This window comes from Telopea speciosissima, chromosome 9, assembly GCF_018873765.1.
Source record: "Telopea speciosissima isolate NSW1024214 ecotype Mountain lineage chromosome 9, Tspe_v1, whole genome shotgun sequence".
Lineage (NCBI taxonomy): Eukaryota > Viridiplantae > Streptophyta > Magnoliopsida > Proteales > Proteaceae > Telopea > Telopea speciosissima.
The window spans coordinates 58,381,642-58,403,695 of NC_057924.1; the positions used below are offsets into that span (position 1 = coordinate 58,381,642).

The following is a 22,054-nucleotide window of genomic DNA, read 5'->3' on the forward strand; positions in this document are numbered from 1 at the left end:
TCACCGACCTTGAGGTTCATTAACTAGATCAGGGAACTCATCACAGTTAACTGTATCAACCAATGAGAAGCATGTGGAGGAATATTCTTCCTCAATGGAAATATCATATCTAACCAAGTCCAACTCGATTCCTATTCTTGAATCATTAAACCGAATTGTACCAACCGATGAGGAAGTAGTCGATTTTTTTCCAGCATTGTTTCTTAACCAAGCTTCATGCAGCTGCAAGACATACTTCAAATCCTGCAATACTTCCCCCATTGTGGGTCGATTCTTACCCTCATCAGCAACGCATTTCTCTGCAATCTCCACAAATTTCTTCAATGATTTTGGACAGTAATTCCCTTCAAGCCGTTGGTCCACAATGAATTCAAGTGATCCCTGTCTTTGCCACCGGAGTGCCCATTCTTTAAGGTTGACCTCATCTTCTGGCAAGCGTCCATCAAAATTTGGTCGCGCGCAAACAACCTCAAGCAGTATTACCCCAAAAGAGTAAACATCACATTTTTTAGTCAATTCCCCACATCGCATGTTTTCTGGAGCCATATATCCATAGGTTCCCTTTATCATTTTACTAACCTGGTCATGACCTAATGAATGAACTGTTTTTGATACTCCAAAATCAGCAATCTTTGCTACAAAATTCTCATCCAATAGTATGTTGGATCTCTTAACATCCCTATGGAGTATACCAAGCTCTGCCCATGTGTGGAGGTAATCGAGCCCACTTGCAGTACCTATGCATATCTCTAGTCTCTGCTTCCATGTCAATGGTGGGAGATTACTCCCAAAGAGATGATTCCTGAGAGTCCCATTTGCCATATACTCATAAACCAAAATCTTCTCATTCTCTTCCTTGCAGAACCCAATCATGGAAACAACATGTCTATGCCTGAGCTTTGATAGCATCTTAATCTCATTCTCAAATTCTGCCAGGCCTCGTTCAGATCTAGATAACATATTGGCACGCTTGAATGCTACTAGAGTGAGGTCATCGATTACACCCTTGTAAACTATGCCAAAGCTACCAACTCCAATCACCAATGATTCATCAAAATTCGTTGTTGCAGCTCGGATTTGTTTTATTCTGAACCACTTACCAACTCTATCAGAAGTTGTGGAGGCATTTGGATCCAAAAATCCTCCTAGTAATTTAGATACCCTAGCAAAAGTGTTGATGTTTCCAATGGTTTCATGAGGAAGTAGTGGGCTCCAACTAGGGGAATGACATGTTTTCTTTCTCTGTCTGCGTAGAGATGCAAGCCTGGAGATAGAAGCTTTACCTGTTTTCAATTTTCGCAATGTACTTTTTTCCATTCTTCTTTGTTGCTTATGTTGGATAGGTAAGACCCCAGCACCTCTAGAGTTGAAGGCGACCCTTCCGAATAGCGTACCACATCATGTGACAGTTGTATATAATCTTGAGGAGGTTTATCCATTGAAAAGGCGTGTAAACTAAATAGTTGAAGAGATTCCTCATGGTCCAGCTCTTTAGGCCAATAGATTTTATCTTTTTCAACTTTAGCCACATTCAAGATGTGTTCATCTCTGGTTGTTATTATCACCCTACTTCCTGGACCAAACCAATTGAGTTCACTGGCCAAAGCATCTACCTGTTCTTTACTATCTACATCATCAAGAACAAGAACAACTTTTTCTTTGCAAAGTCAGTGTTTTATCAAATTTTTCCCTTGACCTAAATGACCAATGTCAGAGTCTATTTTGAAGATATCTTTAAGAAGTCGTTTTTGCAAAGACACAAGACCCATACATTGCATTGCTTGTTTGCTAACATCTAATATAAAACTATACCTATTGAAGGTTGAAAGGATGCGATTATAGACAGCCTCAACAATGGTTGTCTTCCCAATGCCACTATAACCACATATTCCTATGAATTGAACATCATTGGAATCGATACTTAATAAAGATAAGAGACATTGTACACGAGAATCTATACCAATAGGATATTTACATTCAGCCAAGGTTGTGCTACTGACCAGTACATCCAAAACCCTTTTGACAACTAATTCAACTATCTCTGCTTGATTCCTGCAATAATTTCATATCGAAAAGAAAACAACAACAATTAATGAGATGAAAATACATAATTAAAAAAGAACATTTAGATTTTAAGTTTTTATGGAATGGAAAACAATCAGAAATACATACTAGTGAGAATTTAGTATGAGTAAAAAGTGGAAATATGGATCCTTATACATCATAAGAAGAAATTGAATTTCTATGATCAACCTCACAATCTTGGATTTCAAACAATGTAGAAAATCCCTGATGGTTATTGTACCAAATTTTCCCTGAATTTATTGTAAAAAATGTTAAAAAGAATCAAACTATATATTGTGAGGGGAGGGGGAGTGGGGAAGTAGTAGAGGATAAATCTATCAAGTTTAAGATGCGATATCAAAATGAAGCTATAGCTTCAGAAGAATTCTATGGGATTGAGAGTGACTTACTTATTTTTGTCAATAACTTCTCCTTTCAAACTTCCTATTTCTCTCAAAGCTTTCTTCCAACTCTCTACGATTTGGGGATCAAAATTCTTCTCATGCTCCCGAAATGCTTCTTCAAAACTTCCAGTCTGATTTCGAACATCTGACGGATCAACATCAAAGAATATGGGCAAGACCAGTTGATGATCTGAAACATAGGATTGAAAAATCTGAGCGAGTTCCAGCAGGCACCATTTGCTGTGTACATATCCTTTAGAGAAGACAGGAATTGAGATTTTAGAGCCCTCAATCGCTCCAAGCAAGGCTGGGCCAATGGATTCTCAAAGTCCACAACCTTTCACTATCAATAAACACATCGATTCCTCTGTCTTTCATAACTAAGTTAAGGAAGGCAGTGAAATTATTGCGAGTATCTTCACCACTGAAATTCAGGAATACATCGTAACAAGAAAATCCAGTTGTGAAGGCAGCGAAGTCGGAGGAAGCCCCATCTAGTGCCGCCATAAACTTGCAGTTGCAGAGAATGAAGATACGATAGGTTCAAATACCCTTTTTTTCTCCTCTCTCAAAGAACTCTCTTGATTCCTTCACAAATTGGTTTTTTTTTTTTTTTTTTTTGGATGAGTCACAAATTGGTTTTTTATTAGGAAATTTTTTAATTGATTCAGCAGCCTTCCTCGAAAACATTTAAACGCCTAGAAGGCAGGATGCTGACTCCACTATGGAAATGAGGCCTCCAATGACTTTCTGAGTTGCTTCTTTTATTTTTTAATTCCTAAAAATTGTCATACAAACTTACGATTGTTGACTTTACAAAGATGATTTAAACTTATGGGTAATTAGAGAGATGTCTCAAGACTCTCTCGTCCTTGGATCTAGGTTATTTCACTCAAGATCCGAAGTCAAGGAGCATGATTTCATTGTTATAGAGTCAAAATCAGACTCATCTCTGATTGGATGATATCCAAGCTTTTATCCTTTGTAGGTCGTAGAATTCTCATTCAATCTGTGTTGGCCTGGATTCCATCTTACCTTATGTCTTGTTTTCTTTTCCTGCTTAAAATTTTCAAAGTCTAAATTCTATTTGTTTAAACTTTTGGAATGGCAACTTTGGAAATTCAAAAAAGGCTCACTTAATTGGATGGGATAGAATCTCCATTCTCATTTCTTAAGGAAGCCTGGGACTACAAAAATCTTCTTTCCATAAAAGGACCTTATTATTGAAACTGTAATGGAGCTTACTTCATGCATGCAATATTCTTTGGGTCAAAGTTAAGTTCTGAAAGCAAGATTTTTCTGTAATACCTCTATCTTTGATCTAAAAGTTATTACCAAGAGAGACTCATGGACTTGGAGTAGCATTGGCAATATCCTCCCCACCCTCAAGGACATTGTTCATATTAATATTGGTAATGGGATCAATTCTCTTTTTTTTCGACCCTTTGATTCTCTTTGTCCCTGAGTTTTCGTTATGTACTGGGTTACATCCCATAAACCATAAACTTATGGTTTGCGATGTGGTTTCACATCAACAATGGAACAAACATTTGCTTAATTCCTTGCTCCCCCCCCGCTTTTGTTGATGAGATTGTCCTTATCCATCTATTAGGTAATGAGAATCGATGGTGGTGCACTTTATCTTAGGATGATCGTTTCTCCACTAGATTAGCTGCTAAATTTCTTTCTCAAGCTGTTGGCCCTACTAAAGATGTCAATCTCTCAAAGTGATTGTGTTTCCTTTGGAAGATGAAATTACATCCAAAATTTAAACTATTTTTTTTTGGCGTGTTTTACATGCACGACTTCTATTTAAAGCCACTCTCTCAAAATGGATATCAATTGAGCCACACTGTGTTCTTTGTGGTTCTTGTGCAAAATCAATCTGGCATCTCTTCCTCTTAAGGGTGTTAAACGATGCGGTTCTGGTTAGATGCATATTTTGCAAGGTAGAAATCAAAACTGCATCAGATAAGAATCACCCAAAATCAGAATCGTTTTATATGCGGTGCAGCTTTAGCAGTTTCTATTTGGTTTTCATTAGCCAATTTACATCTGTTTTGTAATACCAGTTTCACCTTTGTATCCTTTAATTTTATTTTCCATATCCTTGTTATGTGGGAGAAATTATTTTGTTTCATATACATCTATCTTTAGGCAAAGTTCACTTAGACATGCTAGTTGCAATGATAATTTTAAGTGATTACTCAATGCCGCAAAGTACCGCAAGGGAAACCAACCTGAGGACATCACCAATTCATACCCCATATAATTCATTAACAAAGTCCACTAAGACATGCTCGTACTAAAACCTTCCATCAACGATTGTAGTTTTCTTTAGGAAGTCCCATAGCTATGAGGCTTAACAGATAAAGAAAACGGTGGATATTTCTGCGTAGAAGGTGACGACCCTAATGAATCGACTATGAAGGTGGCTGTTAGCTACATTAGCGCTCAAATTCCTTCATCGTTATTGCCCTGGCTTCGATGATCAACCCCTGGCACATTTAGGTTTTGATCTTCTCCTTCGGACCCGCAGGACCCAACACAACTATGAATCCTTTAAAATATGCAAAAGGTGTTGATACGTCCTATCCACATAGAAAGCTTACCTTCATGATATTGGCACTCAAACTGAAATTTAAAAAAATCTCAGTAAGGAGTCCTAATATATTAGAGTGCTTAACCCCATTTTTAAATAAATAAGAATATTCCTAATCTCAGTTTTCTACTTGGTTTCTATTCGGTTAACCGACGGTTTTTCGATTTTGAATGAAACCTAACTAGTAATGAAACCTATGAAATCAAAATCGCATTGTTTTTACATGATGCGGTTCGGTTCGATCGTAAACGGTCGGTTCCGGGTTCGACAATCGGTTTCGGTTCCATTTTGACACCCTTACTTCCTCTCTTGCGAATGGTCTAAACGTATTTGGACTACAGACCCTCTGGAACTGAGAACAGAATGCATCTGCTGACATTCCTGAATGGCAAATCTCTGTGTTTCTTTCCTCTACAACAGAATTCTTAACAAATAATCTCTCCCATGGTCTTTCCTGTGTTTATTATAACTTGTTATTTTATTTGGCATATTTGGAACAAAGTCCTTAAAGGGTTAGCTAAGCCCGACCCATATTTGGTTCTTAATTTTGTTTTTCGATGGATCTTAATATATCCACCCCCTATGGTATCCACCCCTTATGCATTTTCTCAGAATCTATCTAATGATTTGTTTTGTACTCCTATTGGGCTCATCCCCTTTTTGACTTATCCTATCTTAATTTGGGTAGGAATTGCTAACCCAGCCCTAAATACCTTTCCTTGGGCTAATTGCATTTTGGTAGAAGGAAATTTTGTTTTGATAGTTGCAGGATTTTTTAAAACATAGAACTGCTTGGAAGTTGAACGGGTTGGTATTTTGGAAAGAATTGTTCAAGCCACCAAAAAAAAAAAAAAACCATATCTAGTATTACAAAAAATCTGGTATAGTGATGAGAAGATTTACCAATTGTTTCTGATTCCTTCTAATGAATTTTGGCCTAGACTTCTCCGGTCCACAACTCTTTACTATCAATAAAAACACCGATTCCTTTGTCTTTTAGAACTAAGTTAAGGAACCCAGTGAAATTATTACGAGTATCTTCTCTCCTAAAATTGAGGGACACATCGTAACTAGAAGATCTAATTGTGACAGTAGTGGAAACAAAATCTAGTGCGGCCATAACTTATAGAGTTGCAGAAAAGATAAGATGCTCAAAGTGTTCTTAGAAACTGTTTCTAGTGTTTTTTTTATTCTGAGAAACACAAAAACACCTAAAAAATGCTTGATAAATAGTATTCCATATAAATTGTTCTCAGTGAATAAATAGAAATTTCTACTTCCCAGAAGACTTTTGACAGAACATGTTGCTTGCTGAGCACAACTTTAAACACTTGTTCCCGATAAATCGATCGTCCAAAAACCCCCCAAACCTAAACACTCTTTGACTGCTTTCACTCTCTCACTCTCTGGCCGCGAAGCTCTCTGGTTTCACTCTCTCGTTCCCTCGCTGTGTCGCTCTCTGGCTCGACGATCTGAAGGGAGAAGTATCTCCGGCAACCTGCAACTCTCACAAGGTACCTCATCTCTTTCGCTATCTCTCACTCTCTCTGTAACTATCTCGCTTTCTCTCGGTCACTCTCTTTGTGTCAATCTGGTGTTTTTTTATGCAACCTGCAACTTCCCTCCACCCTCTTGAGACTCCCTCAGAGCGGTGGCGCCACCAGCAGTGATGCGGCCTCCAACGTCTCTGCTCGGTTGAGTAGTTGCGGTGCCAAGGCTGTGGGTGTCAACAATACGGACTTGATTCTTTACTCCATTGTATGACCCAATAGCATAGGAAAAACCAGAGAGGGAAAGAAATCATTGTTTGTGAGGAGTTTAATCAAACTGATTTTTACCCCTCTTCTTCCATATCAAATCATACACTATTTATTGTTCAATAAAAATCTGATTTTTGGGTCATATTTTGAGCCATTGAATGTGATTTCTAGTTTTCCTTGTTCAAATCTTATGGGCAAACTTTGAATTTAATTCGTTTATGGATTTCTAGGTTATGGGGAGGTCAGTAGTTTGTATAAGACAATACCATCAAAAGTAAAACAAAATGTTTGAGAAGGGTTTATTGCAGTTTTTTTTAATCCTTCTCTTCTCTGCTCTTTTTATTAGATCTTACTATCATCTATTCATTAAAAATTGGATTTTTAGAATCGATCCTTTAAGTAATTTCCAGTTCTTCTGCAAATCTTCTCTTCTAGGTTACTGGGTTTTTGGGTTATGAGTGGATGGTAATATTGATACTGATGACAATCCATTTATCTCTGAAAATGGATTTTACTTCTGGAACTCTGCTTTAGGAATTCGGAGTAAAAAAGAGACGAAGAAAGCAACAATTGTTGGGGAATTACAGTGTCTTCCAGGGGGATTCAACAAAGATTTGGAGAGACCCTAAATCAAAGATTCTACCCCCACAGTTCATGGTGGGTGGTGGACTGAGCTGGCCCTAAGTAGAGTGGAACGTTGAATCATTTGTTAGTTGTAGGTAACTCACACATACACCAAAAAAAAAATTTGTTATCAAGCGGATAAAAAACAATTTCTCTGTAAAAAAAAATGAAATAAATTTTGTTGAGAAAAAAAAATGCTTTGGTATTTTCCAGCACATTTCTAGAACAGAAAAACCGGATAAGATTATCAAGCAGTGAAGTATCTGTTGGGTTTTACAAAACAAATTAGTTTGTGTTTTTTAGTGGGAAGTAGAAGACATCTTCAACTACTTTCCACGAGTGGAAGGCGTGGTGCCGACTACAGACTTTCTGAGTCGCTTCCTTTACTTTTCCATTCCTAATAAGTAATAATTGTCAAGTGATTCTCTATATTTACTTTCTTGACCACGTAAAGCTGATTAAGCTACCATATCATACCGTATGTCATATGGAATTGAAAAAAAACAATTGAAAAATCTTAAGAGGCGGCCTTGATCCTTGATCCTTGACCCTTGACCTGTTATTCCACCATGAAATTACGGTTTCATGATGATATACATAAAAATATATTTGTGCAGGTGGCAGTATAATAGAAAAGTCTTCTGACAATATACGACCATATGGATTTCCCATGATTAATATGCTTAAAATATCATGTCTTCTACTCTTTCTCATGACTATTCAATGCGATCGATCTAACTCAGTTGGTTATAACAGTTCATCATCCACTCAGTCGGATCATAATACAAATCGATTTGGATTATATAAGGAATAGTGTCTGGCAGAGGTTGATATACACATTTATTACTCTTACTGTATTTCACACATATTTATCGTTGCCTAGTTCTGATTGAATCGTCGGAGTTACCACGAGTTAACCTCGGATTCATCCGACCATTCTTTATCTTTCTTATGGGTCATCCACCTCAGCCTGATCAGAATTAAGCGGCAACACATAGAAATGTAGAGTTGTATTTCACATAGATCGATCAGTAGGACCCACTGCATTATAATTTTAGATCCTATGACGGTGGATGACCTTTCATCTATGTTTCGCAAGGTTGAAGGATGTCCCAGTCTATCTGGGTGAGGTGACGAGGTTTTTCAATACTTTAGTTTGGTGTTTTGAAGTATACCATAATAAATTAAATGGAAGAGAGAACGTTGCTTGGTTCATGGCCCTGTACCCATGTGGAGGTCAATGGGATGAGCACACACCCAAGCATCCAACATGCGGGTCAGGGTTGTCATTTAACCACCCTTGGTGTCTAGGCTTAGGAGCATGCAACCAAGCAACATTATAGGGGGCAAAAGTTTCCATGCACTCTCATGCATGTGCACAACCTGCATGAAATGCAGTCAGATTGGCATAAATTTCCATTCCAAGGGACATTAACACCCTTGCCCCCATTATTTGATGGAATCGATGGGAGAATCTCATGTGTATGAATACCTTCCCCTAAATTTAATTGTGAAGGACTGCAGATAACATTTGTTAACCGAGGACAAGTATGAGCCACCAATCCATACAGATCGACGGTTTGCAAGTTTTCAAACAACGCAAATCCAATAGAATTAATGATCAAAAAGTAAGAAATAGTTCTGCTACAAAAAATTGAATCATCAATACAATTATAAAGAATTTTTTTTTTAAAATCGAATATTCACTAGGACTCGGGCCAGTCCTTAAACTTTTATTAATAAAGAACTCAAATAAAAGATGAATACAAGGGGAGACATTCCCGCCTTACCCCAGCCCAGGAGTACAAATATTTAATCACTGCTCAAAAGAAGAACTCACATCTCGATTCCTAAAAATAAAAAATAAAAGGAAAAATTACACTGCCACCCCCTAAGGTTTGTACTAAATACAAAATGATCCCCTGTGTTTCTAAATTATATAGTCACACCCCCTAAATTTTCATTCCGTTAGTTTAGTGTTACGATATTGGTTAAGTTTTCCCTCAAATGACTATTATACCCTTAAGGGCATCCCTAATACCTTAATGAAGGTATTTGACCCACCCCATCACGGTTTCTCCTCCCTCTTCTACTTCTTCTTCTTCTTCCTACTCTGCAAACCCCACTGGCCCCACCACCTGCTGCATCCCAACTCCACCCGCCGCTACGCCCTTCTGCAATCCAACCCCACCACGTCTATCTGGATCTCCATTTTTAATCTGGTCAACCTCGATCATCAAACTCTGAAACCCTTAAATTCATCACTGACTTAATTATCTCTTTCTTAATTCATTCTCATGGATTACCACGAGGAAAGCATCAGCAACCATGGGAATCGAGCTCTCGCCCGCTGCAGCTCCAAGCTCCGGTGGGTCACACAAAGGAAGGTTTTAATTAGAAGGAGACGGAAGCTACCGACGGTGAGATTGGGAGGGAAGAAGCGCCACCACAGAGGGTTGTTCATAGTGAAACTTGTGAAGCGCATCCGGCTTCGATGGTTGAAGCTCAAGTACTCCCTTTTGTTGAAGAAACTCAAAACACTTTTATTATTCTTTGGTCAAAGAACTCCTCGAAGGAGGTGCCACTCTCGAAGCTGCTCAGCAACGGATCTTCATGGAGTCTTATTTAACGGTCCCTGTTCTCGGCCTTTATTCCTTCTCCACCTGATCTCATTCTTAACCCCTCTCTCTCTCTTGATTATCTTCTTCCTTTTTCATTTTTTTCTTGTTTCTGTTTGATGTTTTTTCTTCTTCTTCCGTTTAGTATGTTTATGCGGATGGGATTGACTTGCAGCAGGTGGTGGGGCCAGTGGGGTTGTAGAGTAGGAAGAAGAAGAAGAAGAAGAAGAAGAAGAAGAAGAAGAAGAAAAGAAGAAGAAGAAGACGAGGGAGGAGGGATCGTGATTAGGTGGGCCAAACACCTTATTTATGGTATTAGGGATGCCCTATGGGCAAAATAGTAAACTCACATTCTCAAGGGTATATTAGTCATTTGAGGAAAAACTTCACCATTACCGTAACACTTAACTAACGGAATGAAAATTTAAGAAGTATGGCTGTATAATTTAGAAACATAGGGACACTTTGTATTTAGTACAAACCTTGGAGGGTGGCAGTGTGATTTTCCCAATACAAAATACAACTTATTTCCTTAACACAGGAAAACCCATCGCATCTTTTCAATTAATTAATACAAGTATAAAGATTTATTGAACCCTTGAGTAGGAAAGGATCCAAAACAAATAGAATATAAAATAAAAACTTCCATTAACTACAATAGATGTATATTATCAGGAAAAGGGAATTTTCTCTGCCACCCCCCCCTCTGATGGACCGTAATCTTAATGTCACACCACTAAAGTCTAAAATTTCAATTTTGACCTAAAAATTAACGGGGTTAACTGTGTATAAGTCAAATGACCAAAATACGCTTTAAAAGACCCCGCCCTTGTCCTGAGCTCCTCTGCCGCTGCTGCCATTTGCACCTAGCAAATCCAACACCATTGCTGCTGCAAACGCATTCCCAACCCCAGGGGAAGAACCATGGCTGAAACAATGGGGCTCGGTGATGTGGAGCTGAAACAATGGAGGTCAGTCCACTCTGAGCTAGCCATCTCCGGTAAGGTTGGATTCCCCCCTCGCCCGGATGCCTTTCCTCTCTCTCTGATTTTCTTCTCTGATCTGTGGGCGAGGGCCAGTTGGCATCGACAGCCAGAATCTCAAATCGCTGCAATGATGCCTGGCGGCGACAATGCCTATGCTCATCTCCTTCTCATTGATAATGCCGATGACCTCCCGGATGGGTGTCTGTCCTACATCTTCAAGTCCCTTGGTTCCCTAGATTGCGAAAGCTGCTCTCTGTCTACCACCGTTAGCTCCGTGTAGAGAGTCAGTGTCGACATCGCCTCTTCCTCAAGGCTGAATCCAATCTCCTCACCAGCATCACTTCTCTCTTCACTTGCTACGACGCCGTCACCACACTCGTCCTCAAATGTGTTCGCAAAAGTAGACCCATCCACATCAGCGACGACGCTCTTATCCTCATCTCTCTCCACTGCCGTAACCTCAGTACCCTCAAGCTCCATTCTTGCCGCAAGTTAACCGATGTAGGCATGGCCGCTGTCATCGTCAATTGCAAGGGATTGAAGAAGTTCTATTATAATTCCTGCAAATTTGGTGCCAAGGGCATGAACGCTGTCCTCTATCATTCTTCTTCCCTCGAAGAGCTCTCCGTCGTGAGTCTAGGCAAGCTCTATTATAATTCCTCCATTGGTAAGTTCTTCTCCTGATTTTTCCCTTTCTCTTCTTTATTCTTCTGCTGTTTCCCTGGGCCTTTATTGGCTTGATGTCTGCATTTTCTATTTTTTTGGCTGTAAAATCAATCCGATGGTAGATGCCTCTTCTTTCAGCTGCAAGAGCTCAGAGATATGTGTTGAAAAAATTCTTGATTGCTTTTTTCTCAAGGCACAAATGGAGAGAAGTAGGGTCTGAGAAAAAAACAAGAAAGTTCAATGGGAGATGGGTTCGGTTAAGGTCGAGTAAAGCTATAGGTAAATACAGTGGTGGCTATGGTGGTTTCAATCGGTGGGTTTTGGATGTAGAAGAAAAGATATAGAAGAAGAAAAAGAAGAAACAGAAGATATAGAAGAATGAGAAGCCGGGTCTAGTTCTTCCTCGGCTCGGTGGAGGTCCGATGATGGTGTCTCAGCTTCTTTGTCTCCCCAAAACCCTTTTGCTATTTTTTTGTTTTTGAAATCTCTCTCTCAGTTGTAGAGAGGTGAGAGGTGCCTAAATGGGTGTCTGCAAGGTTGCAAAGGTGTGAGATGGCCGCGGTGACCAGTTGCCCGTTGCAGAGATGGGGAGTGAAGAAGAAGTAGGTTCAATCGTTTTTAGGGGAAAGGCAAAATAGTCTTTAACAAAAATTAATTTACTGACATCACTAATTAACAGAATAAATGTCAACCCTGTTGGGTCAAAATTGATATTTTGGTGCTTAGTGGGATGGCATTAATTTAACGGTCCAACAAAAGGGCGTCGGTGAAAATTTCCCTTGTAAAAAACTTCAAAAGTTTTCATACGTTTCTTTTGTTTGCAGGGGGAATTAAAAGGAAGGAAAGTAAAATTTTCATACTTAAAAAAGAATTTTTTTAATCATTACCCCATGTGACACTATGTGACAATATATCTAACTCCAAATCATTCCATATTTGAATATTAAATTTCACTTTACTTTGCATCCATTTTCCTTTGATTTAAAATGTAAAATAAATATTACATGTAAAATGTATCTTTATTAGATATGGTAAGAAATTTAAGTAATTTATACAATCACATGGAGTAATGATTACAAAAATTTTTTTTTTAGGTTTGAAAATTTTCTCTTCTCCTCACTTTAATTCCCCTTGCAACCAAACGTAGCCATAGGCTTTATGAGTAGAAGAAAATTTTTAAGAATGTAAACAACTGAATCCATCCAGTGATTGAAATCTATGTCGTTGTTCTGTTTTTTTTTTTTTTTTTTTTGGCTAAAAGATTTCAATAAGAAATTTAAAGAAAAAATATTGCAAAAAGAGAAAACTAGAGGATAAACAAACCCCACCAAACAGTCAAGTAGATCCCACCTTCGCCATTGCCATCAGGAGGGAAAGGAGACCGCACCTAATAAAACCGAAATCTCGGCCTAGACATGGCGTCCAAAACAACTTCGTCCACAATATGAGATGGGAAATTCTCCACAGCATCAGATACACTTGACTTTGCAGCGTTCCTAGCCAGAAAATCAACAATAGCATTAGGCTCTCTATAACAATGAGAGATCTTCTGGTTGATCCTGCTAAGGAATGTTAACCAGCTCAGAAAACCAAGCATTGCTTATTAACCAAGCTTCTTGCAGCTGTAAGGCCTTCTCCAAATAACACAACACTCTCCTCATTGTGGGCCGATTCTGATAGTCATCGGCGACGCATTTCTTTCCGATCTCCCCAAATTTCTTCAATGATTTTGGACAATAATTCCCTTCAAGCCGTCGGTCCACAATAGTTTCAATTAGTGATGATCCCCCTATAAGCCACTGAAATGCCCATCCTGTAACGTAGGTTGGTTGTGCTGACAAGTGAGAATTGAAAAATGGCCGACCACCGACAACCTCAAGCAGTACTACACCAAAAGAGTAAACATCACACTTTTTAGTTAATTTCCCACTTAGCATGTATTCTGGAGCCATATATCCATGGGTTCCTTTTAATCCAAAGAGATGATGATCCAATGTAGGATCTGTTGTTGATAATCCAAAATCAGATATCTTTGCAACAAAATTCTCATCCAATAATACGTTGGCTGTCTTAATATCCCTATGGATTATAGGACTCTCTGGCAATAATGTGTGGAGGTAGTGGAGCCCACGTGCAACACCTATGCAAATCTCTAATCTCTGCTTCCATGTCAATGATGGGAGATGATCAGTACTCTGGCCAAAGAGATGCTTCGTGAGATCCCCATTTGCTATATACTTATACACCAAAATCATTTCATTTTTTTCTTCGCAGAATCCAATCATCGAAACCACATTTTTATCCATGAGCTTCGGTAGCATCTCAATCTCTCTCTCAAATTCTTTCCGGCCTTGCAGAGATTGCGAATCAGCACGCTTGAATGCTGCCAGAGTGCCGTCATGGAGCACACCTTTGTAAACTGTGCCAAATCCACCACCTCCGATCACCAATGATTTATCAAAATTCTTTGTTGCTGCTCGAATCTCTGCAATTGTGAACAACTTATTACCAACTCTATCAATAGTAGCTGTGGAGCTATTTTCTGCTACTGTGGACAAATTATTACCAACTCTATCAGTGGTAGTTGTGGTGCCATTTTCTGCTATTGTGGACAAATTATTACCAACTCTATTGATAGTAGTTGTGGAGCCATTCGGATTCATATTGCCTCCACTGAATTTAGATGATTTAGCTCGGTTCTTTGCTTTTGTGAACATCTTATCAACTCTATCAGTAGCTATGGAGCCATTTATATCCAGCCATCCTCCGAGGCCAAGCACTTTAGATATTCTTGCAACGGTGTTGGTGATTCCAACGGTTCCATGAAGTTGTGGGAAACGACCGAGGGGATTGTCTTTCATATGGCATGTGTTATTTCTCTCCCTGCGTAGAGATGCAAGACTGGAGATAGAAGTTTTACCTGCTTTCAATTCTTGCAATGTACTTGTCCACTCTTCTTTGCTACTTATATCCGATAGGTGAGACCCCAACACCTCTAGAATTGAAGGAAACCCTTCCGAATAGCGTACCACATCATGTGAAAGTTGCATGTACTCTTCAGGCGGTTCATCCAGTGCAAAGGCATGCAAACTAAATAGTTGAAGAGATTCCTCATGGTCCAGCACTTGAAGCCAATAGATTTTATCTTTAGCAACTTTAGCCACATTCAAGATATGTTCAGAACTGGTTGTTAGTATGACCCTACTTCCTTCACCAAACCAATTGAGTTCACCAGCCAAAGCCTCTACCTGTTCTTTTTTGTCTACATCGTCAAGAACAAGAAGAAATTTTTCTTTACAAAATCGTTGTTTGATCAATTTTTTCCCTTTTTGATAATTATCTATGTTGTAGTCTATTTTGAAGAAATCTTTAAGAAGTCGCTTTTGCAAAGAAACAAGACCCATGAATTGCATTGCTTGTTTACTAACATCTGAAATAAAACTATGTCTATTGAAGTTTATAAGGATGCGATTATAAACAGCCTCAGCAAGGGTTGTCTTCCCAATGCCTTTGGAACCACATATTCCTATGAATTGAACATCATTGGAACCAATACTCAATAATGGTAATAGATCTCGTAAATGAGAATCTATACCAATAGGGTATCTACATTCAGCCAAGTGCGTGCTACTGACTAGTACGTCCAAAACCCTTTTGACAATAAATTCAACCATCTCTGCTTGATTCCTGCAATAATTTCATATTAAAAAAAAATCACTACAATTAATGAGATGAAAATATCTAATAAAAAAAGAACATATAGATTTTAAAATTGGAAAATTTACGAAACACCCCCTGAAAATGGGTCGAAACTCGGATCACCCCCTGAAATTTGAAAATACTCAGATCACCCCCTGGAATAGAGCCCAATACTCAGATTCAACCCTACCGTTAGTGGTACACCGTTAAATGATGGAGTCAGCCATTTAAATAATTTTTAAAACCCTCAACTACCCTTGTGCAATGTAAAATTACAATATTGCCCTTGCTGAGAAAAACCCCCCAAAGTCTAGTGTTATCTTTTTCGTTCTTCACTCTCTTCCCAAAAAACCTGCAACTCCAAAAGTGAACTTTGTCGGACTGAAGAAAGACAAGGAATTTGAAAAATGGGTTGCCGAGACTGCTTTGACTCACGCCCTTATGAATGTTTTACTATTTTTTTTTTTTAGGATGCGAATTAAGTAGATGGAATCCAAGAAATGTAATGAATATTGTGTTTTAAGTTAAAAACTTGACTGTAATGATCAATGGAATATTGGGTTTTTAGGTTATAATTTAATTATTGGGTTTTAAGTTCATTATTACATGTAATGTAATGAGATGCATGATTCCATTGAAAACCCTTCCCATGTATGCAAGCCATAAGCATAGGTTCAATGGAACATATAAAGAGGTGAAAATTTACTGAGACAGACTATTCGGTATATCGAATTTGGATCCGGTATACCGTTTCTGTCAATGTCTTCACATTAAAATGAACAAAAAGGGAAACGGTGTACGCCGGATCCAAATCCGGTATACCGTTTCAAAAAAATTTCAAATGTGAAATTACAGAGAGCAAAACGGCGTATGCCGGATCCAATCTCAGATTTGTTTCTGCAATTTTTTGTTTTTTTTTTTCTTTGTTATTTAACAATCGAAGAGAACGATCACTGAGATCAATCGAAATTTTTGCAAATCTACCCGATTCCAGGTATGATTCTCTATCATTCTTGGAATTTCTTGATCTATTTGATCTATTTGAGATTTTGAAGTTCGATAATCGACGGTGTCTCTCCGAAAAACTGATTTTTGCTCGATCAAACTCATAGACGACATTTCTGTGATTTTTGACAAAATTGTTTCAATTCCTCAAACCATCTACAATGGTTCCATTCTCGAATTTCGATCTGAGATCCACTTTTTGCAAGGATTGAAGTTGCTAAAGCACAAATCGATAGGAAAAACGTCAACTAGATTTTTGTTACCCAGTTCAATGCTTATTACGAATCCCCTGAGTTGCAGAAAACTCCGACAAAATTGCATTGGTGAGGTCGGAGTTGCAAAGTGAGGATTACGGGGAGAGGAGGAAGGGTGAAAGTGGGTATTTTAGGTTGAAGATGAAGGAAAGGGTCGTATTGTAAATTTGATTATAATGATTTAGTACAAGGGTAAAATAGTCTTTTTACACCAATAACTAATAGCAGACTAACACCGTTAGTGTAGAGGGGGTGATCTGAATATTTTCAAATTTCAGGGGGTGATCCGAGTTTCGACCCATTTTCAGGGGGTGTTTCGTAAATTTCCCTTTAAAATTTTTATGGAATGGAAAACAAAAGATAACCTAATTTACTACTTTATCCCAATACTAAGTAATTTTGAGGCATTAAATATCCTACATCATAAGAGGAAATTGAATCTCTACGATCAACTTCACAATCTTGGGCTTGAAATAATGTACAAAATCCCTAATGGTTGAAATTGAATTGAAATGTTCAATAATGCACACATTATGAATATGATTGCCAACAAGATACCCTAATCCAAAGTACAACACCAAAATTTTTATGTTTGTCAAACAAGTAGCCATATTTTCTTCTTGTAATTATTTATCCTTTCCTGTATTCTTATAAACCATCCAAGGAGTAAAATAACTCGATTATTATAAACAATAATGGATAGAAATGAATGACAATATTCTTATCTAGACATATAGATATTACCGTTATGCTTAAAGATTTTGTGGCAATAAATAAATTTTAGTGATAATACTTGATTTTGATAAGGTATTTAATTCAATTGAGTTTATTAAAAATGTTAAGAATCAAATTAACTATCGATTGGGAGGGGAAGGGGGAGGGGGGAGGGGCGAAGTAGTAAAGGATGAAAGTGGAATGGGCTAATGAGACTAATGAAACAAATAGAAAATCTATAAAGTGTAATGGGATTGAGACTTACTTGTTTTTATCAATAAAATCTCCTTTTAATTCTCCTATTTCCCTCAAAGCTTTCCTCCAACTCTCTACGACATGGGGTTCAAAATTCTTCTCGTGCTCTCGAAATGCTTCTTCAAAACTTCCGGTCTGATTCCGAACATGCGACGGCTCAACATCTAAGAAAATGGGCAAGACCACTTGACCATTGGATATGTAGCATTGATGGATCTGAGCAAGTTCTATCAGGCACCATTTGCTGTGTGCATAACCTTTAGAAAAGACAGGGATTGAGATTTTGGAGCCCTCAATTGCTCTAAGCAAAGTTGGGCCAATGGCTTCTCCAGTCCACAACCTTTCACTATCAATAAACACATCGATTCCTCTGACTTTCATAACTAAGTTAAGGAAGGAAGTGAAGTTATTGCGAGTATCTTCACCCCTGAAGTTCAGGAATACATCGTAGCTAGAAAATCCAGTTGTGAAGACAGTGGAGGAGGAGGAGGAGGAGGAGGAGGAGGAAGATCCATCTAGTGCCGCCATAAACTTACAGTTGCAGAGAATGAAGATAAGATATCTTCAAAGACCCCTTTTTTTTTTCTCTCAAGGAACTCTCTTGATTCACTCACAAATTGGTTTGCGGTAGGAAATCATTTGTAGTATGACCTTTTTTATAATTTGATTCAACTGCCTTCCACGAAATCATAGTTTACCCTAAACGCGTAGAAAGCAGCATGCTAATTGAGGTCATATAGCTGGATGGAAGAATCACTACTCCACTATGCAACTATAGAATCATATTGCGTCATAGTGACATGTATGGTTTGGACCCACAAGGTAAAACGGAAACATTTGTTGTTACCTTTGTCTAAGGGTGTTAAACGGTTTGGTTTGGTGTAAAAGATTTGGTTTGATATTTTAGTTGGATGCATGATTTTTTAATTAAAATTCAAATTCAAATCGTTTAGTAAACAGTTTCATCATTATGGTTTAAACGGTCTTGATTAAAAAAATAAATAGCTTTACATAATTTTATTAGATTTTTTTATTTAAATTACTTTTTTTTTATTTATTTATTGAAATGGATAGAAAATTAACATTGAATTGAATTGGTTATTGTTATAGTTTACCAAAAAGAAAAAGAAGAATTGGTTATTGTTTATGTTAAATCCGTGCCCAAAATCCAGTTTAAAACTCGGTCTGACCACCGGTCTGGTTTGAACCTTTTATGTAGAACCGGAAGCGGAGTACGCTTGTGAACTGTGGACCATGATACTCAAGCCATCCCACAAGATTGTTGACCGTGACTCTGGAGAAGTCATCGAGGATAGGTACATCGACAGAGGTAGGGAAAAGTTTATCTTCGAGGGTGCATTCCTAGCATTTCCTTATTTCGAGGATCCGCCCGGCCCTCGCCCGGTGTACCCGTTCCCACTTACAGATGATTGGAAGTAAGTTAATATCCTAATAACTCATGAGTATAAATACTAGAATGGGCTTAGGACCTGATGTTCATTCTAATCATATTATGGGCCTAGTAGTATAATGGGCCCAATAACTTAAAATTGACCTAAAGACCTAAGACAACCAAACATGACTTAAGACTAAAGTGAGGTAAATAGGGGTCAATCCACTATTCACCTCACAATAGAAAACCTAAATCGTGGAGAGGAAAGGAGAGAAGGAAAGAAAGAAGAAGAAGAAAAAGAAGAAGAAAAAGAAGAAGAAGAAGAAGGAAGAAGGAACGAAAGGTAGAAGAAGAAGAAGGAAGAGAGGTGGAACCCAAGCTTGCTCTCCTACATTGGTGAGCATTCTCTCTCTCTCTCTCTCTCTCTCTCTCTCTCTCTCACCTCCTAATTTATAGACCTAGGGTTTGGACTTATGAGCCATGAGTGCTTCATCTACCCTAATGGAAAGGCCATTAATGGCTAATCTTTGAAGCTTAGTTATAAAGACACCTAATCCTACCTTGAACCCCCTTTCACCCTTTCTCCATTTATGAACCCTAAGTTGGGGATTCACCTCCATTTATGGGTTTCACCAACCCTCATGGAAGACCATAGAGGTGTGGTTTGTGGGTTGTTAAATAACATTGATTAAAGACCCTTTCAAAACCCCAATACCCAAACCCATGAGTTTCCTTTCCATATGTATTTAATGGAGGAAAACCTAATCGATCATGGGGTTTACAAACCCATGTTGGGTGTGTGCTATGGCAGCTTGGTTGGGGTTGTTCTCATGGCCAAAGAGACCCCTAAAAACCCCTAAGAATACCCCATTTTAGCCCAAGACTTTGGGGCTGCAAAACCATTCTCGGAATGGCATTAACAGTAAGACTGGCACATGGACAGGCACATGCAAGTGCCAGTCCCTGAGAAACTAGATCTGCCGGTGGAAAGTCCGAGAGGGACAGGCACATGCAAGTGCTAGTCCCTGAGAAAGATCTACCGGTGTGAGGTCCGAGAGGGACAGGCACATGGACAGGCACATGCAAGTGCCAGTCCCTGAGAACCTAGATCTGCCGGTGGGAAAGTCCGAGAGGGACAGACACATGGACAGGCACATGGACAGGCACATGATATAGCCTTCTTTGTATGTGCGGTCCCCTATTTTAGCCTTGTTTGATAACTTATGGGGCCCAACTCTTCTAGCCCTAAGGCACTAATCTCTCCCACGTTGTACACTCTCTTTAGGTTGACCGACCTGGCTGGGGCGTATTAGTACGTGGGGACAGTGTACTTGGCATCGAACGCCGATTTGAAGAGCTCGTCATCGACGATTGACCGAGAATCAAGGTGAGTGAGTTAAGCAAACGTCTTAATTTATGGAATGTTTGTGTGTCATGTCTTGCGAATGTCATTCATGCATGTGTGCTATAATATATAATTATTAGTAAGATATAGGACGATATAAATGTTTAGATGTTGATAGGACTTTACATTCTTGTCTTGCGATATTATTTATTTTTTGCACTATGGTGCGAATGGTGTTGGATTTAGTTATGGGACTCGGTGCCGGTTGGTCTTGGACACGAGGATTCCATAATATGGACTCACTCATGGCATGTAGATCTAGGGCTTCGGAAGCGGGATCCAAGTGCCGGTGGGTCTTGGGCTTGAGATTGCCATACTTGAAATTGCATTAGAGTTGTCCATTGCATTAGGTGGAAACGGGATGGTGACCGATCGATCGCCTTCGGTATTCACATCTCGTACTTGTATACGTACGTATGGGCTAGAGGGGTGAGAGGATAGCCGGCCGACCGTATTTCGGTATCTATGGACTCGGCCTCGGCCTATGCACATGCGTACCTCACTCATACAATAGGTGAATCTGGCTAGGATAAATGTTTACCCAGTACTATGACCCTTACCGACGGGGGTTAGGTGTCGGTCAAATCCAGTGGGTTCCGAGCCGTTATTCGGGTATACCCACCCGGAAGTTCGGGCGCCAACCGTATTTTGGGCCGAACGCCGGGACGGGATTTGACTCGGGGTTTGCGTATATCTCTTGGTGGAGACCAGTGCAGAGGCTTCCAGGCGACTCGGGTTTGTCATCGCCGGTATACCATCCGTTTATGGTACCGATGTCGGGGATGCTACCTAAGGTGTTGCTATAGTACTATACCGACTTAGTTGTGTGTTAGGTGGATAACAATAAAACTATACATCATCATTCATTCATGTAGCATGATTGTAAATTGTATGTGATGTACGGTCTACCTTGGTGGTATGGGACACCTTGGTATCCGTCCATCATGTATGGTTTGCGATCAACCCCATTCATTATTATTATTGTGTATGCTTGTGTGGCTTAGCCACTCATTGGGCTCGATTGGAGCTCACTCCTCGAGGAAACATATTTTTTAGTTGATGCAGGTACATTCGAGCATGACGGCACGGAGTTCAAGACTCCTGATGAAGGTCATGAAGATTGGTGGACTTCGGAGTATGAGGATCATGGACCGGAGTGCTATCGTGAGATGTGTTCCACGAGGGAACAGTGATTCTTGGCTGGTGGCCATCTTTTGTTACACTTTGATAAACTATTTTCTGATTCAAAGGTGTATTCTTTTTATTCCTTTCTTGATAAGTGTATTTATTATACAGTGATAATACATAGATCTGATTAGAACCCATTGATATGAAGGGGTAAATTTGAATAGACAATATTTTATATGCTATCACCTAGCTTACGCTAACTCGATGTTATTAATATTAATCCTTTCCTTTTACCTATTATTTGTCGTTGTGAATGAGTTAGTCTTGGGTCGCTCAGTGATTCTGGTGGTTAGAGAGCGTATTGGTACACTCCAGTTGCATTCCCCGTGGTTCAGGGATGGGGGTGTGACAGCTTGGTATCAGAGCGCGATGCTCTACCTCCTGGACTAACTCAGTGTTCACACGACCCGATTTACT

At 39.1% G+C, this 22,054-nt stretch overlaps 2 protein-coding genes across 2 annotated transcripts; both read right to left on the minus strand.

Annotated features, from left to right (window-relative positions):
- LOC122639188 (probable receptor-like protein kinase At1g30570) lies at positions 1–18,153 on the minus strand. The gene is made up of 4 exons (XM_043832010.1): positions 17,806–18,153; positions 14,973–14,977; positions 2,475–2,613; positions 1–2,052 (listed from the first exon to the last, which is right to left on the minus strand). The coding sequence occupies exon 4, from the start codon at positions 1,315–1,317 to the stop codon at positions 1–3; it is 1,317 nt and encodes a 438-aa protein (XP_043687945.1). The 5' UTR covers positions 1,318–2,052; positions 2,475–2,613; positions 14,973–14,977; positions 17,806–18,153.
- On the minus strand, positions 1,668–2,975 carry LOC122639189 (disease resistance protein L6-like). Its single transcript, XM_043832011.1, has 3 exons — positions 2,806–2,975; positions 2,475–2,708; positions 1,668–2,052 (listed from the first exon to the last, which is right to left on the minus strand). Exons 1-3 carry the CDS (start codon positions 2,973–2,975, stop codon positions 1,668–1,670), a joined length of 789 nt encoding a protein of 262 aa, XP_043687946.1.
- Positions 18,154–22,054: the final 3,901 nt, after the last annotated feature.